Source organism: Mandrillus leucophaeus, unplaced genomic scaffold (genome assembly GCF_000951045.1).
Source record: "Mandrillus leucophaeus isolate KB7577 unplaced genomic scaffold, Mleu.le_1.0 Scaffold21, whole genome shotgun sequence".
Taxonomy (NCBI): domain Eukaryota; kingdom Metazoa; phylum Chordata; class Mammalia; order Primates; family Cercopithecidae; genus Mandrillus; species Mandrillus leucophaeus.
The window spans coordinates 7,059,481-7,071,143 of NW_012102143.1; the positions used below are offsets into that span (position 1 = coordinate 7,059,481).

At 54.0% G+C, this 11,663-nt stretch overlaps 1 protein-coding gene across 1 annotated transcript in view; it reads left to right on the forward strand.

The window, feature by feature from the left end:
• The window catches only part of ESPNL (espin-like), a 29,117-nt gene that overhangs the window by 8,892 nt on the left and 8,562 nt on the right, over positions 1 to 11,663 (forward strand). Inside the window, exon 5 of the mRNA XM_011980315.1 lies at positions 5,717 to 5,848. Coding sequence (XP_011835705.1) covers positions 5,717 to 5,848 — 132 coding nt within the window. The remainder of the gene's footprint in view (positions 1 to 5,716; positions 5,849 to 11,663) is intronic.

Sequence of the window (11,663 nt, forward strand, 5' to 3'; positions counted from 1 at the left end):
CCTGCCACCTCGCCCGGCTAGTTTTTTTGTATTTTTTTAGTAGAGACGGGGTTTCACCGTGTTAGCCAGGATGGTCTCGATCTCCTGACCTCGTGATTCGCCCGTCTCAGCCTCCCAAAGTGCTGGGATTACAGGCTTGAGCCACCGCGCCCGGCCTACACTAATTATTTTTAAAAATTGTTAAATTGTGATTTTAAAATGCATAACATAAAATTTACCATGTTAACCATTTTCAAGCATACACTTGAGCAGCATTAAGTCTGTTCACATTGTTGTGCAGCAGAATCTCCACAACTTTGTCATTTTGCAAAACTGAGACTCTGTGGCCATCAAACAGCAATTCTCCATCTCCCTTTTCTCCCAGCCCCTGGCAACCAACATTCTACTTTCTGTTTTTTATGAACTTGATGACTTAGGATACCTCATATAAGTGGAATTTTACAGCATTTATCCATTTGTCTCTGGCTTAGTTCACTTAGCATAATGTCCTCAAGGTTCATCCCTGTTATAACGAGCCAGAATTTCCTTTTTTATGGCTAAATAATATTCCATTGTATAGTGTATACCACATTTTCTTTCTTTATTCATCTGTTAATGGACATTTGGGTTTTTCTGCCCTTTGACTGTTGTGAATCATGCTACTATGAACATGGGTGTGTAAATATCTCTGAGATCCAGCATTCAAATCTTTTGGATATGTATACCCAGCATTAGAATACCTGGATCTACCCTGATTACTTTCAAATGTTACACCGACCTTGCATTCCTGGAATAAATTCAATGACATATTATTCCTTTTAAATATAGCTGAATTCAATTTGCTAACATTTTGTTTAGGATTTTTTGGCCTTATATTCTTGAGTAAAATTGGCATGGAATGTCCTTTTTTTGTTTTATCCTTGTTATATTTTGGTATCAAAATATGCTACGAATTAGGGAATGTTTTCTCTTTTCCTATTTTTTGAGACATTTTGGTTACATTAGACTTATTTTTTTATTTAAAGATTTTGTGGAATTCACTAGTGAAATCCTCTGGATCTGGCTGTTTCTTTAAGGGAAGGTTTTTAATTACTAATTCAATTTATTTAATTATAGAACTACTAGGGCTTTCTATTTCTTATGTGTTGGTTTCATCAAATTGTATTTTTCTAGGATTTATTTCCTAGAAATGTTCTAGGAATCAATTTTATCTAAGTTATTAAGTGTATTAGCATAAAGTTATTTTTAATGTCCTGATGATCCTTCATTGTCTGTACGTAGTAAGTTCCCCACTTTTAATTCTTGATGTTGGTTATTTTCTTCTTTCTTTTTTTGTCTCAATCAGCTTCACTGGTTATTAGTCACTAGTTTTTCCAACAGTCAGGTTTTAACTTGTTCAGGGTCCTCCAAAAAGCATTTAATTGTCTCCAATGTATTTTTTTTATTTTATTAATTTCTACATTTATCTTTGTTATTACTTTCTTTCCTAAATTACTGAGATGGGTGCCTACTTCACTTACTTTTCAACCTTTTTTCTTTTGTAATATATTTATTGAAGGCTATAAATTTTCCTCCAAGTACTGCTTTAGCTGTATCCCACTGTTTGATAATTGTTCAGTTAAAAAATATTTTCTAATTCCCATTTTGATTCTTATTTGCCCTAGGGATTCCTTGGAATTATGTTTCTTAATTTGCAGATATGAAGGCGTTCCTTCTGGCTATCTATTTGTTATTAATTGCACTGTGGTCAGAAAATATACTCTGGTGATTTCAATCCTTTGATTTTTTGAGAAGTTACTTTATTGCCCTGTGTATGGTCAATTTTATCAATGTTGCATGTGTTCTTGGAAAGACTGTAGAGTTTGCAGGCTGTTCTCTACATGCCATTATATCATTGTGTTCTTCAGATCTCCATAGGTATACATTTTAGTTTATTGGATTTCAAATGGCTCGAGAGAAGTGTGTAAACATTCCTGGCTATTATTCTGGATTTGTCTGTGTTTCCCTATAATCCTGTCACCATTTGTTTTGTATATTTTGAACCCCATATCTAGTCTGTTTTATCTGATATATGTATACACATGACTTTTCTTTCTGTACTCATTTGATGGTGAAGCTTATTCATACTTTACTTTCAGCCTTCTGAATCCTTATGTTTGCCAGTACCTCTGGTTAGCCACATGCAGTCATATTTAGTTTTTTTCATCAGCCTGACAGTCTTTATCTATTGGTGCATTTAGACCATCTACAGTCGTATAATTACTAATGTTTAGGGGTTTATTTTTACTCTCTTATTTTGAGGAGATGTTATCTGGCTGCCTGGGTTTTTCTTTATTTAAAAGTAGTAAGCCCTGTTGTTTTTGTCTGTTAGTTCTCAGAGCTTTATTTCTATTTCTTTGTGGGCTGGGTCTTCTGGTTCTCATTCATGGTATCTTATTTCCTTGTATTTTTTATTTTTGTTGACGTATGCTGACATTAAATATGAAAAATGAAGTGTAGGCATAACTGGAGGCCTTGGCAATATCTTATTTGCCTTTGCTGGGCACATGTGGGCTCAGGATCATCTTAATCTGCATTCCAGGCAGGAAGTTCCCAGGACCACCTCCATGATAGGAAGCAGGGGCCTGACTGGCATCTGGCTTCCGTTTTCTCTGAGGGTAGAGACCTTGGCCTACATCGGGAGGTGGTCAACCAGAGCCCCCACCCTTGGCAGAACCCGCACTGTTCCTGGCCTGCCTGGTCCCCTGAGGCTGCTGGAGGACAGTGTTCTTCTGGCATCAGCCCAGGCTCAGGGCAAGGGCAGTTCTGAGTGCTGGGCTCCCCCACCACCCCCCGACCCCCCAGGCTTTCCTTTTCCCCTGAGTGTGGCCGGATCACTCCTCCCTGACTTCTGTGTTACCTTATGGAGGCTGTTGGCAGGTGACTTTTACAGAGAATCCGTGTTTCATGTCCTTGGGCAGTGGGTTGGTTTGACCCGCCTGGTTCTCTCCTCCCTGGAGTAGTGGATCCGTCTGCTCACCTGCCTTTCCACTGCTGTGGCCTCTGCACAGACTTCCGGACAGAGTTCCGTCTGTCACCACCCACCCTCTGCTGACAATCCAGCGGCGATGGGGTCCATTACTCTGGGGGAGATGTTCCCTTCCTCCTCCCCATGGCTCTGTTCCTGTCAGGGCCATGCCCTCTCTCCCCAGCACCATCTGGGGCCAGGTCTGATACCTGTCCCCCTTCCTCTACCGTGACACCCCTCATACTCCTGCAGACCCCGTAACTCCCCTCCTCCGCATCCTGGCCTCCTCTTCCCAGCAACAGCCCCTTGGGGACGCTCTGCCTGCACCCACCCACACACCCACCGCGTCCTGGCAGACTTTTGCCATTCCCCCAGCCCAGAGCCTCTGGGAGCAGTGCCTCTCCCAGGGACTGGCTTCAGCAACCGGCCCCAGCCTTCCCAGCCCCAGCCTCCTTGCACATCTGACAAATGCTTCCTGCTTCCTCAGCCACACCAGCCACTGGCTCAGCCCTTCTGGTCCTCCAAGAGCCTTCAGGCGTTATCTAGTTCAAGCCTCCCAGCAGGCCCCCAGGAAGGGGTGTGCGCACACCTGATTTTGTGTGGCCCCACAAGCTCAAAATAGTTCTCCCCTTTTTAAATGGGGAAAAAGCAAAAGAATCACATCTCATGACACATGAAACTCATCTGAAGTTAAAAGTGTCCACAAATAAAGCCTCGTGTGCACCCGGCCATGCTATGGGTGGCAGCTTTCACACCACAACCAGGGTTGCGTATTTGTGCCAGAGCCGGTGGCCCCTGGCCTGAGCTGCTTACTCTCTGGAGGGTAGCGCGGCACCCAGGAAGGCAGGCAGTGTGCGAGCAGACACCCGAGTCCACGGCTTAGAGGCACAGGGTCATTATCCTCAGGCACTACAAGCCCGTGGCCCTGTGGTTCTGCAGCAGGTCTTGTGGATCTGCAGGGCTTCCAGGACGCAGGGCTCTTTCCATCTTCATGTCCACCTTCCTCTGGTGGTGCCGTGGCCTCTTCAGGCTGTGGCCACCTTGGAGGCCATGGAACTCAGGGCAGAGGAAGGAGGGGAAGGGAAGCCCTCCAGAGAAGAATTTCCCCAGGACGAGGCACTCACCCTTGAGGTCTCGAGCTGACCTGCTAGCTGCACAGCTGGGTGTCGGTAGGGGCCAGGGACGAGGAAGGCTGGTGGTGTCGGCCATAGATCAGTGCAGCTGTCCCTACTTTACAGACAGGCCCAGTTAGCTGGCCAAGTTCTCTGACCAGCAAGTCACAGAGCCAGATGAGCTCAAGGCCACTGGACTTCGCTGCCAGGCCCCCTGCCACGCACGACAGCGTCACGTTGTGTTTACTCACGGCAGGCACACGCGCCGCTCCACATGCATGCTGAACCTGTATTTATCTGTAGAGAATGAACACTAATTGCACCTTTTATAGGTGAGGCACCTGCAGTCCAGAGAGGAGCTGAAATTTCCTTTGGGGTCTCACAACTTTTTTGAGATGGAGTTTCACTCTTGTTGCCCAGGCTGGAGTGCAGTGGTGCCATCTTGGTTCACTGCAACTTCTGCCTCCCGGCTTCAAGCAGTTCTCCTGCCTCAGCCTCCTGAGTAGCTGGGATTAGAGGCACCTGCCACCACACCTGGCTAATTTTTTGTATTTAGTAGAAACAGAGTTTCACCATGTTGGTCAGGCTGGTCTGGAACTCCTGACCTCAGGTGATCCACCTGCCTTGGCCTCAAGTGCTGGGATTACAAGCGTGAGCCACCGTGCCTGGCCAAGGGTCTCACAACTTCTTACTTAGTTCAATTCAGTGTCACCCAAAGATGCTGAGGCCCAGCTGGTCTATCTCAGAGATACGTTTGCGTCAAAGGCACAGTTTTGTGAACACGGCATTCGCCTCACTCAAGTTCGTTTTTGTGTTTCCCTAGTACCACCAAAGAGACACAGAAATATTTGTAGAATAAATACATACAGAATAAAGTACAGAATTCATTATTGAGGTCCCCTGACCCTCTCCCATCTGAATCCTTCACAGGCCCAGATGTCCTCCAGCCTTCCAGTCCTGTGGACTCCCTCCCCAGCTTTCTTCCCTCCCCTCTTCCTCCCCATTCCCATCACAAGAGCCCATCAGGTACAAGGAGTCAGGAGGGCCCTGGCCCCAGGTTGGCTGGGTAGGAGCATGCAGTGTGGCTGGCAAAGGTGGTGAGCAGCCTTGGTCAGGCATGAGCTGGTACTCCAGGTGCCAGGGTGGAACCTCGTGGGGCCAGGAGGATGGTCCTATGGAGAGTGCGGCTGTGGTGGGAGGTGGCCCTGAGTCCCCGGGGCGGGGGCCGGTTGCTTGTCTCTCTGAGCCTTGTTTGTTCACATGCGTTGATCCACATCTCCAAGGGTGGCAAACATGGAAACTGGTTCTGCATTTAATGCCTAGGACATGGCAGCTGTGAGGGGTCTGGACGGGGCACCCTGATGCCTGTCAACTCAGCACTGCTTCATATGCAGTGCCTGGTACTGTCTGTGCCAAGACAGGGTGGCTGTGGGATGAGGCTTGGGTGCTCCTAGGCAGGTCTCTGGAACCCCACGGCCCAGATTCAAGCCCTGCCCCTGCTGGGAAGGGCACCAGGGCAGCCTGTGCCATGGGGCCAGGGGAGCGGCCTGCACAGGGCCAGCCCATGGGCACCTGGTGAGTGTCGTGGTGGGTCACACGTGTACCCTCCTCACTGCAGTGCTGCCAGACCCTAGTCTCCCACCACGTGGACCCCTCCCTGCGGGATGAAGATGGTTACACGGCGGCGGACCTGGCGGAGTACCACGGACACCGGGACTGTGCCCAGTACCTGCGGGAGGTGGCCCAGCCGGTAAGGCTCAGGGTCCCCAGCTGCCCTGGAGGCATGGAGGGTGGGCCCAGATCCCAGCCAGGACCCCACTGCTGAACCTGCAGCATAGTCAGCTGGGAAGCTCACCATATCCAACTCATACATGGCATTGGAGCCAGGAGCAAGGGCCTGGGCAGGACTGAGGTGCCACAGGGCAGCCAGTGCTAGGGTCAGGCTGTGACAGGAGCTGTGACAGGGGCCAGGACAGGGGCTGTGATGGGTGGGGCCAGGGCTGTGACAAGGACAGGGGCTGTAACGGGGATCAGGAGAGAGGGCATGTGACAGGGCCTGGGGCCATGGCTGTGGCCAGGGCCCGGCCTGGGCTTGTGGCTGGAACTTGGCGAGGTCATGCCATTCGTCTGGGTCACAGAGACCACACCTGTGATTCAAGAGCCTCCGTGGCCAGGGTTCCTCGTGGGTGATGTACGTCAGACTGAGGAGCCCCAGGAGTGGGAGCAGAACCTCCCGGAGGTGACCACAAGGCAGCCAACAGCCCTGCAGCAGCCGGAAGGCAGCAGATTCCAGCCCTGGCTCTTGTCCCTCAGCCTGGGACCCCACAGCCTCTCATTTCCCCATTTGTAAGGACAGGGATCTTGTCTGTCCCACTAGTCCCCAGCCCTTAGCACATGACAGGGCTCAACAAGTGTTTACTGAATGAACAAATGAGCAAATGGACAGAAAAGCAGGTGGATGCATGAGGGTGAACAGAGGAAGGGATGGATGGGGAGGGAACAAACAGAGGAGGAATGGATGGGGCAGGGAGGCCAAAGGAGTGAGAAATGAGGAGAGGGCTACATGAAGGGGGGAGAGCTCAGGAGGGCGGACGGAGAAGAGATGGGTGGAAGAGGAGTGGACGAAGAAGGGTGGAAGGAGGAGGGTGGATGGAGGAGAGATGGACAGAGGAGGGTGGATGGAGGAGGAATGGGTGGAGGAGGAAGGGATAGAGGAGGGTGAATGGAGGAGGAATGGATGGAAAAGGATGGATGGAGAGTGGATGGAGGAGGGTGGATGGAGGAGGAATGGATGGAGGAATGGATGGAGGAGGGTGGATGGAGGAGGAATGGATGGAGGAGGGTGGATGGAGGAGGTGGATGGAGGAGGGTGGATGGAAGAGGGTGGACGGAGGAGGGTGGATGATGGAGGAATGGATGGAGGAGGTGGATGGAAGAGAGTGGATGGAGGAGGGAAAATGGAGGAAGGTGGACGGAGGAGGCTGGATGGAGGAGGGTGCATGGAAGAGGGTGGATGGAGGAGAGTGGTTGGAGGAGGGTGGGTGGAGGAGGGTGGGTGGAGGAGGGGAGATGGATGAGGGGGGATGGAGGAGGAAGGGATGGAGGAGGGTGGATGGAGGAAGAATGGATGGAGGAGGGTGGTTGGAGGAGGGTGGATGGAGAACGGTGGATGTAGGAAGGTGGATGGAAGAGGGTGGATGGAGGAGGATGGATGGAGGAGAAATGGATGAAGGAGTTGGATGGAGGAGTTGGATGGAGGAGGGGAGATGGAGGGTGGGTGGATAAAGGAGGAATGGACAGAAGAGAAATGGATGGAGGAGGGTGGATGAAGGATGGAGATGGGAGCTGGGTGGATAGAGGAGTTGGATGGAGGAGGGTAGATGGAGGAGTTGGATGGGGGAGGTGGATGGAGGAGATAGATGGAGGAGGTGGATGGAGGAGGAATGGATGAAGGAGTTGGATGGCGGAGGAATGAATGGAAGAGGATGGATGGAGGAGGGTGAATGGAGGAGGAATGAATGGAAGAGGATGGATGGAGGAGGGTAAATGGAGGAGGAATGAATGGAAGAGGGTGGATGGAGGAGGGTGGATGGAGGAGGGTGGATGGAGGAGGGTGGATGGAAGAGGATGGATGGAGGAGAAATGGATGAAGGAGCTGGATGGAGGAGTTGGATGGAGGAGGGGAGATGGAGGAGGGTGGATGGAGGAGGAATGGACAGAAGAGGAATGGAGGAGGGAGGAGAGTGGATGAAGGCTGGAGATGGGAGCTGGGTGGATGGAGGAGGGTGGATGGAGGAGGGTGGATGAAGGATGGAGACAGGAGCTGGGTGGGTGGAGGAGGGTGGATGGGGGCAAATGAATGAAGGAGGCAGTGGGAGAGGGTGCTTTGGCATCCACATTGGCGTCAGGTCACCCCCATGTGCTCCCACCCAACCTTCCCTCTCTATTCCAGGCCCAGGGCAGTTACTGTGACAAATTCATCTAACCTGCCTCAGTTTCCATCACACTTCTTTTAGTGACCACCCCTTCAGAAAGGTGTTCTGAAATCACCTGACCCTTCTTTTTGGGTGAGGGGACTGAGGCCCAGAAGGTGTCATTGCCCTCCACCCCCTAAACCCCTTGTCTCCCCAAGGGGTTGCTGGCCTCTTCTCTGATGTGTCCTCTCAGAGCATCTGGGGCCAACTGGGGCAGAGCCACAGTCCCCCCCACCCCCCAGCCCCTGGGGCCTGCCGGACACTTGTCACACTGCCACCACCGGGGCCTCTGTTAGCACTGGTGGAAACCCACACCAGTCCTGCCGAGCTGCGCAGGTGGCTCAGGTGGCCTCCAGAGAGCACGGCTCTGCCCTGGTTTTGCCCCGGTGCAGCAGTTTCAGGAAGCAGAATTCAGTCACTGCTGGAAGTCATGTATTTACTAAATGGTGTGCTTGCTAGACGTCCAACGGGTCCTGGTTCAGCAGAAGGCTGTCTTTCTGGCTTGGCTTGAGAAGGTGGTGGTGCTCTGCTGGCTTCTCCACAGAAGGCGGGGCTCCACGGCCCGCAGCCCAGGAGTGCCGACTGCCTGGGTCTCCCGACTGCCTGGGTCTCCCACAGCTCCTTCAAGGCCGCTGGGTCGGCCTCGGCCTCTTTTGGGCCCATCCCTACACTTCCTGCCTAGATGGCAGCCAAGATTAGGCGATGGGGAGGGCAGCTGCTCTGCTGGTGTCCCAGCCTCCACAAGCCCCTGGCACAAGGGAACAGCCCCGCCCAACCTCCTGGGAGTCTCTGACACTGTTCCTGCCCAGCCATTCTGGGGCCCCATGCGTGGGCTTCCTGTCCAAGCAGCACCTCTGCCTTCTGTCCCCAGACCCCGTGGTAGTGGAGGACGGGTTGCGTTAGGCTCGCCATGTCCTTCCCATCCACAGTCCCCTCCTGCCTGCGCCTGGGTGCCCCCTGCCCAGCACATGAAAACCCAACCCTGCCACCTTCCCGACTCCTCGGTGTGCAGCTTCAGGAGCCGGTTTGGGAGCTCGGGGTCGGGACTGGAGCATGTCTCTGTCTTCAGCCTCTGGGAGGGTCTGGTGACAGCAGGGGGTGCTCATCTCTCATCACCGGAGCTGTCTCCCCTCCCGGCCTCTGAGGGAGAGCAGGCTGTCAGCTGTGGGCCGGGGGAGGCCATGTGCCTGCTGCAATATTGATGGGAATGCAATCCGCAGGGGCTGCTCGCACTGGCCGCCTCCGAGCTGGCCTCAGAAGAGGTGGTGAAATCCATCGTCTTCCCCATGACAACACAGCGTGTCTCCGCCCCCAGGGAACTCGTGCATTCCAAGAGCAACAGCAGCTTGGGGAGCAATGCTGGACAGCAGTGCTGAGACCTGCCCTGTGGGAGGTGCCCCCTCGTGCCTCCTTTGTGTCGGGTCTGTGGGGCCTGCCCAGCTTGGGGTCTGCTCAGGGTGCTAGGGACGGCCAGCCCTGCCCCTCCCTGGGCCTTGGGGACCCCTCTCCACGCAATGAGAGATGGGGTCTTGAAGTCCTGGGGCTGCCCTCAAGGCAGGCCCCCTCCCCTCTGCTAGCCAAGCAACTGGGATCCTGGCTGTGGGGCTCTGAGCGCCCTGTCTGGGCAGGGACGGCGCATAGAACCCTCCATGCTTGGAGAAGAGCCTCTGGCACCTCCCGTGGTGTCCAGGGCTGTCCCACTCACCCCCACCTGCCAGCACTGCGCTGCCCTTCCTGGGCATGGGGCGCGGGCAAGTTCTGAGCATCTCTAAACCCCAATTTTCTCACCACAGGGTCTCTCTCTGTCACCCAGGCTGGAGTGCAGTGGCACAGTCTCAGCTCACTGCACCCTCAGCCTTCCAGGCTCCAGTGATCCTCCCACCCCAGCCTCCCAAGTAGCTGGAACTACAGGCACATGCCACCACACCCAGCTAAGTTTTGTATTCTTTGTAGAAATGGGGTCTGGCCATGTTGGCCAGGCTGGTCTTGAGCTCCTGGGCTCTAGTGATCCTCCCACCTCTGCCTCCCAAAGTGCTGGGACTACAGGCGTGAGCCACTGCAGCCGACCCAGAGCCTTGTTTTTTGGGTAAAGGAGAAGCTCCTCGAGCACCCAGTGAGGCGCCTGCGCTGGTGGGCTCTCGGGACAGGTGTGCTCTCCCCTCTTCGGTCCAGAAAGGTACTGAGACATCTTTATTTTATATACGAGGAAACTGAGGCCCAGAGAAGGTGAGAGGCTTCCTGGGCACTCTCCTCCTGCTGGGAAGGGTGGTACCCGCCCAGTCAGTAATGGAATCTCAGCCATGGCAACTGCTGTCCGGCACCCATCCGTGGGCCGTGATTCTCTCTGCCCAGGTGGCATTACAGGCCTGTGACCTGGCTCACCACGATGCTCTCCATGTATAATGCATGGAGCCTCCGCGGTGCTCAAATCTCACCAAAAACCAGGGACAGGGACAGCGGGCTGGGCCGTGGGGCCACATGACCACCAACCTCAGGGCAACTGTCCAGTGCTGGGATTTGGGGCAGCACGTGTCTAACTGTTAAAACCCCAAGGGACGGGACTCCCACGTCTGTGCCTCCAGATCCCTGAGGCTCCACTGTGTCCAGGGCCTTCCTGTGGGAGGCAGGGGTGTGGTTACTCCCGTTGCCGGGTAAACGCCACAGCCAGGCTTCTCATCCCTGTTAAAACCCAGAGACCATCCTAATACCGATGGTGGCAGCAGCGTGGAGGTCTGAATGCCACCGTCATGCAGGCCCCTGCCAGGTGCTCTCCATAGTCCCGCAACTTTCCAAGAACCCTGATTTATAGGCAAAGAAATGGAGGCTCAGGGGGTGGCGTCCTGGGGCTTCTCGCTGGTGAGGAGTGGAGCAGGGCTGGGCCACAGGGACCTCGAGTAAGGTCCCCCAATCCACAGGTGCTGTGCTGGGGCCAGAGCCCGGTAGTCGCCTGAGCCCCGAACTAACTTCCACCTCTTTTGTCTTCCCCAGCACAAGAGGGCCGCTGCCATCCTGCCAAGCCCCTCATTCTGCCAGGGGTGGCCCCTCCCCACGGACAGCAGGTTTGATCTCAGGGAGGGGGCTCAGGGCTCCCAGGCAAGGGCAGAGAGTAGGCGAGAGGCACCATCCCACTCCTGGCTCAGTCCTCGCTGGGCAGGGGACAGTGCAAGGGCATTGGGGTGGCCTTGCTGTTGAGGGCCCACTCGAGGCAGGGCTTAGCCACCTCTGTTGGTGGTACCACTTGTGTCCAGCTTTTCTGGCCGTGTCTGGTCTGGAGTCTGACTGCCCTGCTTGAAACAGCGAAGCCAGCCTCTCACTATGGCCTTCCTTCAGCATGGCAGGGAGCACACATCATGTTTTGTGGCGTTCCCTTGCCCCTGAGTCCCAGGTGGTGCGAGTTGGGTCCCGATGGCAGCTGTGCCGTATAGGTTTGTATCTCCGCCGAGGACCCTCGAGTCTGGGGAACACCGTGTTGCTCAGCAGAGGGCAAGTCGCTCCCGTCCCTCCGTCGCTCCCCGTCCCTCAGTCAATCCCCGTCCCTCAGTCTCTCCCCGTCCCTCCGTCGCTCCCCGTCCCTCCGTCGCTCCCCGTCCC